The sequence below is a fragment of the Myotis nattereri genome, assembly GCF_964212035.1.
Source record: "Myotis nattereri genome assembly, chromosome: 2".
NCBI classification, from domain to species: Eukaryota; Metazoa; Chordata; class Mammalia; order Chiroptera; family Vespertilionidae; genus Myotis; species Myotis nattereri.
In genome coordinates this window covers 192,423,282-192,429,952 of record NC_138076.1, presented here as the reverse complement: position 1 = coordinate 192,429,952, position 6,671 = coordinate 192,423,282, and the positions used below count along the sequence as shown (strand labels likewise).

The 6,671-nt window shown below is 37.0% G+C and overlaps 1 protein-coding gene across 1 annotated transcript in view; it reads right to left on the bottom strand.

The window, feature by feature from the left end:
* Positions 1-442: 442 nt before the first annotated feature.
* The window catches only part of LOC308513981 (NKG2-A/NKG2-B type II integral membrane protein-like), a gene marked incomplete at both ends in the record, with an annotated part of 94,287 nt that continues 88,058 nt past the window's right edge, over positions 443-6,671 (bottom strand). Inside the window, 2 exons of the mRNA XM_081084020.1 lie at positions 443-449; positions 596-670. Coding sequence (XP_080940146.1) covers positions 443-449; positions 596-670 — 82 coding nt within the window. The remainder of the gene's footprint in view (positions 450-595; positions 671-6,671) is intronic.

The following is a 6,671-nucleotide window of genomic DNA, read 5'->3' as shown; positions in this document are numbered from 1 at the left end:
CAGCATTATCATTAACAAACATAATCTCGCCTTTGTTTACATACTAACATTTTCAGTGTGTAGAAGAACTCTTGGAAAATAATAGCTATTTAATAAATATGCATAGTGCTTAGATTTTAAAAATAAACTAGTTTCATATTTAAACATGATAATTGAAAGCAACAGATATAATTTATTTTATTTTGTAAGTAAAGTTGTCTATCATGTAAGATGAGTGCCTTGCATAAGAGCACAACACTCATAAGGATGAAAATTCAAATTGAAATTCATTTTTTTTTAAATTCCCAAATGTTAAGAGTCATTCTTCTGGTTTTGTTTAGAGAAAAGGCTCATCTTAACTTTTGATTCTTTAAAAAATATATCCTACTTATCTATAATTGAATAAAGTGAGAAAGACTACACTTTGGAAGTAATAGCAGTCCTTGCCATGAGCAATTCTATATTACCACCTAAAAAACAATTAAAATTACTTTATTGTGTAAATATTTTTGGAAATACTTTCTTGAGGTTTAAACCTCAAGAGTTTCTCTCCTTTTTTGAATAATAATGTTAGAAACACACACACACACACACACAAACACACATGCACACGTACCTGATCAGAAAAGGATCGTCATGCTTCTTGTTAAAAATTGAAAGTGGTGCAATGTCCTGAGTTCCCAATTTAGAACTTTAAGAAGAGATATTCAATCAACTTAGAAAAACTGACAGTTATTCTAACCTCACTTTCCTGTTGGAAAAAAAAAAAAAAGCATAAATCATAGTACTCCCATCTGTCTCTTCACTACAGAGAAGATTTTGGGTGAAATAAATATTAGGTCCTAATAGCATTTTATGATTTATAAATGTTGAATTCAGTGATAAAAAGTGTCCCAAGGTTTTGAGAAGCAGATGGTAAGATTACATAATCTCTTTCTGAATCAAACGTAAAAAGTTATGAAAAATGGTTGTAAATTAACTGTGTTAAAGAAAACAGAAAAGAAAATTAAACTTTTTAATCATCCTGTGCACATAAGTTTGAGTGGAATCAAGTATGCTGTGTCATGTAAATTGAAATTATATAATTTTACATGAAAATTCATGCACTAGAGAGGAGTTCATCAGCCTGGCCTGCCCCCTCTCACAGTCCAGGAGACTTCAGGGGCGAGAGGTGACCTGGCGATCAGGGGAAGGCAACGCCCGACCACACCCCTGCTGCTTCCACTGCTGGCAGAGCAAGCCTCAGCCTGCCCTGGTTACCTGTGCCTCAGGCCAGCCCTGGGCGGCTGGTGGGCTGAGGGTACTGGCGGACTCTGGAGTCAGGTGCACAGAGTGGCTGGGCCCGACTGGGGGTGGGCCCGGCCTTGCTGTGCCTGCCACCCTGGCGGGGCTGAGGGGACTGGGCACTGCCATCTTGTGGCTGTGGGCGCCACCATCTTTGAGAGCGTGACAGTCAATTAGCATATTCCCTCCTTATTGGCTGTGGGCACCACCATCTTTGAGGGCGGGGCAGTCAAGTAGCATATTCCCTCCTTATTAGATATAATATGTGCACAATCACAAAGACATTTACTAGAGGCCCAGTGCACAAAATTTGTGTACTGCGGTTAGGGGGGTGTTCCTCAGCCCGGCCTGCACCCTCCACAATCTGGGATGGCTGGCTCCTAACCCTTTGCCTGCCTGCCTGCCTGATTGTCCCTAACAGCTTCAGCCTGCCAGCCTGATCGCCCCCTAACTACTCTCCTGCCGGCCTGATGATGACTAACTGCTTCCCTGCTGGCCCAATCACCCACAACTGCCCTCCCTGCTGTGACCCCCTCTTCCCCCAGGACCGGCCTCCTCCCTGTGAGGTGGCAGAGACGCCTGGACCAGCCTTCTTCGTGCCACGCAGACCCGCAGAAACCCGGCCTCACTACGTGGAGTGGCCACTGGGCTTTGCCTCCACTGTGAATGTGGCCATCTTGTGATGACCATCTTGTGGTAACCATCTTGTGACAACGTCACGTGTGAGGATGCGAGGACCACCTAGCCTTTTATTAGTATAGATGTCTACATATGTATCCATACATGATCTAACATTGAAAATGTAAAATGTATACAAAATAAAAATTCTATGATAAATCATCATTTGCTTAGCCATATGGTCAATTATGGCCATTATTATTTTCATTTTTTATATGGGTGGGTGTCTCAGATCAATCTCTGGTCCCTTTTCTTATTTTTTCTTGTGAACATCACTTATTATATTACTCCTCATTATTATTCAAAACCATATCACTAAATCTTATGCAGAATAAGAACATAATTAATGTCTGAATGTTCTAATTTTTAGCTACTCATAATTTGTGCTACTTTATAAAATGATAAGGAAACTATCACAGATAAAGGAGCCTAAAGAGATATAATGACTAAATGCAATGGATGAGATAATGGACAGAAAAATAACATTATGTAAAAACTAAGAAAATCTGAATAAAGTACATTCTTTATTTATTAATAGTGCATTAATATCATCAGTTCTCTGTGACAAATGTACCATCCTATCTAATAAAGAGGGAATGTGCTAATTGACCCTTACACTGTTGCAAAGATTGCAGAGCCCACAGCCAATAAGGAGGGAATATGCTAATTGACTACCCCATCCTCAAAGATGGCAGTGCCCACAGCCATTAAGGAAAGAATATGCTAATTGACTGGTTCGCCTTCAAAGATGGTGGCGCCCACAGCCAATAAGGAGAGAATATGCTAATTGACTGCCTCACCCTCAAAGATGGTGGTGCCCACAGCCACAAGATAGCCTACAGGGAATGGCAGTTGTGGGCAATCAGGCAAGCAGGGGAGGGCAGTTATGGGTGACCAGGCCAGCAAGGGAGGGTAGTTGAGGGTGATTGGGCTGGCAGGGGAGCAGTTAGGCATCAATTAGGTTGGCAGGGGAGTGGTTAGGGCAGGCAGGCAGGTGAGCAATTAGAAGCCAGCAGTCCCAGATTGTGAGAGGGATGTCTGACTGCCAGTTTAGGCCTGAATTCACAGGGATCGGGCCTAAACCGGCAATAGGACATCCCCCGAGGGTTCCCAGATTGGCAAGGTTACAGGTAGGCTGAGGGACACTCCTCCCTCCCCCAGTTCATGAAATTCATGCACCGGGCCTCTAGTACTAATATAACTTAATAAATAAGGGGAACTGAGTATATAGGGTATATGAGAACTTTCTGTACTAGTTTTACAATTTTTTTGTAAATTTAAAGGTATTCTGAAATAAAAAGTTTATTTACAAAATAATTGGAGCTTCTTGTGAATGTTATAATAATAATACACATAGGCACTTTGAAGAAGAAAGCTGAGGGAAACAACTAAAAATGCAGTCACTCACATAACTCTCACTAAACATGTGCTCATGAAAACAAAATTTAAATCAGTGAATACACACTTTATTTAACAATGAGATAATTTTATGCAATCAACTTCAGCTAATAGAACAAATAGACCATATTTACTTTTACAATACATGTGAGATAAAATTAACACAGGCACAAGTTGATTCTGCAATGTTTGATAAAGCTAAAATAATTGTTATGCAATCAGTAGGTTACATAAACATTTTGCTTATGGATAACACAAAAGGCAAATAGTATCCACAGGAGAGAAATAATGAATTTTCAAGAAAGAGATCATTATAACTTACACAAACTCTTCTAATCAGTAGGGAAAAAATGAATAGTTGAAATTTCTTTCACTAAAATTAGATTTACTTTGATACTCAGGATGAGAACATGTTCAGAAAGGAAAACGAAAGTCAATCTCATTTATGAAAACCATTGCAACATCCCAAAACAATGTTAAACCAAACCAGTGTATATAAAACTAATATAGATGACCAAATTGAGTTTTTTTCTCATTGAAAGAAAAATTATTAAATGTAACTTTCTATAAACAGTAGATTAAAAATGGAAAGAACTTGCATATATCAACATGGAAAACACATTTACTATATAATTCAACACCTTTTCATGATAAAAACAATCTTTAGCATATGCGCTAGGATCTATATCAGCGATTTTTAACATTTTTCATCTCATGGCACAGATAGATACAGACTAATTACTAAAATTCCACAACATACCAAAAATATATATTTTTGCCAATCTGACAAAAATAGATGTAATTTTGACTCATTCACACTGGAAGGCTATTGTGTTGGCTCTTATCATTGTTTTTTACAATCTACAGGAAAAGAGGTCAGTGCCCCTGAGTAAATAGGTATTGCATGTTTGAAAAATTCTTGCAGCACACCAATGTGGGTGCTGAGACACACTGGTTGAAAATCGCTTATCTATATAAACCTCATTGTTTTTTGGGGTGGAGTGATTTTTTTTTTACTGTTTTATTTTTAATTCAATTTATGGAGGTGACATTGATTAATAAGATTATATAAGTTTCAAGTGGACATTTCTATGATACATGATCTGTGTGTTGCATTGTGTGCCCACCACCCCAAGTCAAATCACCATAAACGTGGCCTCCTTTATCCTTTATTAACCCCCATCCCTGTTGTCTGTGTCTATGAGTTTCCATTTTATATCCCACATAGGAGTGGAATCATATGGCTATTAGCTTTTTCTGACTGATTTATTCCACTTAGTATAATATTCTCAGAGTCTTTCTATGTTGTCCCAAACGGCAGTATTTAATCTCTTCTTACGGCTGAGTAGTATTCTATTTATTATACATATTTCTTTATCCAATCATCTATCAAAGGACATTTTCATTGTTTTCATGTATCGGCCACTGTGAGTAATGTTCTAAATGGCAACATCATTCTTTACTTCAAGATATTAGCAGTCTTTTAGAAAATCCTGAAGCCAAAGTGATTTATTTATTTATTTTTAAATCTTTATTGTTGAAAGTATTACGTATATCACTTTTTCCCCCACTGACCCCTTCAGGCCCACCCCCACCCCGCCCCAGGCAGGACATGTCTAAATTTTTCACAAGAAACAGGTAGTTCCTTCTCTGATCAAGGGTGTGTGTGTGTGTGTGTGTGTGTGTGTGTGTGTGTGTGTGTGTGTAATTGTATATATTGAGAAATGATCACCACAATAAGCCTAGTTGAAATCCAGTTTTATGGATTCTGGGAGAAACATATTCTGAGTCCCAGATGTTGAGTTAAAAAAAATTAAAAGGGAGGGGTTGAATTAAAAATGAACCTTACTTGCATAAAGAAATACTATGTACAAAGAAATTAGAATTTCCTTCTCAGTGGTGAGCATATCCTCACTCTGCCATGATGGAACATCTATTGAGGATTTGCTGAACATTAGTGATGCTTCAGTGATACAAATTGCAAAAGTACATGACATAGATTTCAGAAAACATACTTTCTAACAAATGCAATAAAACCAACAAAAATGAATGTATGTAGAAACAATAACTTGACTACAAAAATACACGTATGGCTCTCATTTGTGCATATTTATCTGACCTCTTGAAACTACAAGGGAAAGAAAATTATGATATTTTCCAAAGGCCTGGTTTCAAATCATTTGTGACCCACCACCATCGCCTCAAGAAACTATTTACAAATTACTTTTCTTAAGTGAGAATACCACCTAGGCCTAATCAACTGGCCTTCTTGGCAAATGTGATACAATCTAACTTAAATGGCTGATGATGTGTTCAGCCCTTCCTGTGTGGCTACCATCAGCGGAGGAGGTAAGGAGACCACAGTGCAACTTTGAGCAACAGTCCTCCTGGCAGGGTGGTCACGCCAAGTTGTGACACTAAAACCGTGGTCAGAAGTGTTTGTGGATAGTTGACAAGAAATAAAAGCATAATATGTACGGTTTTGAAAAATTAAACTGTTGTAGTTCGAGTTTTCTGTAAATGTATTTAATTTAATAAGGACATGCCCAAAAGGCAAATTCTAAAATTCACATGAGTAATAAATAAATAAAATGAACCGGAAGAAATAGAGCTGAGTCTGGATATGCATGGGTATACTGAATCAGAAGTGACAAGTTGAGCAATATAACAGCCAATAGTCTGTAAACATACTTTAACAAATATGAATTTAGAATCTATTTATTACAACCTAACATATTAATTCAGAACATTCAGCTAGGTATAATATACTGGGTGGTGCATGTACAGTGTCAACTAGAACATTGTAACAGGATGAACACATGACAAAGATCCCATAAATCTTAAATGTATACTTTGATGGAACAGGAAGTAGAACAGGACAGCATCTTGCCAACTAATATTGTTTGGCATAATTTCCTGAGCTAGTAGTGGAGAAATTTCTTGTCCCCATCTCAGTTGAAACTTTCTATAATTCTAAAAATAAGCAATTCTATTGAGATATAATTTCTTTCACAAAGAAATGTTTTCATTACATTAACTTAGCCCATGCTAGACAACTTAATTTTTGTTTTTTGTTTTTTTTTTAATATCAATCTATATCATATAATGGAACAAAAGAAAAAAATTCCCCTATGGTATTATCTTAGAATTTATAAATAAACAGTCATATAAATAATAAATCTTTTCAAAATTGTTCTGAAGTAAATCACATTCATGACATACAAATCAGATGACTTCAGATTTTTATTAGCATCATGGTGTTTTTTTATTACTTATTTTCTTGCATTATTTTCATTTATAATTTGGTTGTTTTGGAATTTGACTGAAAAATG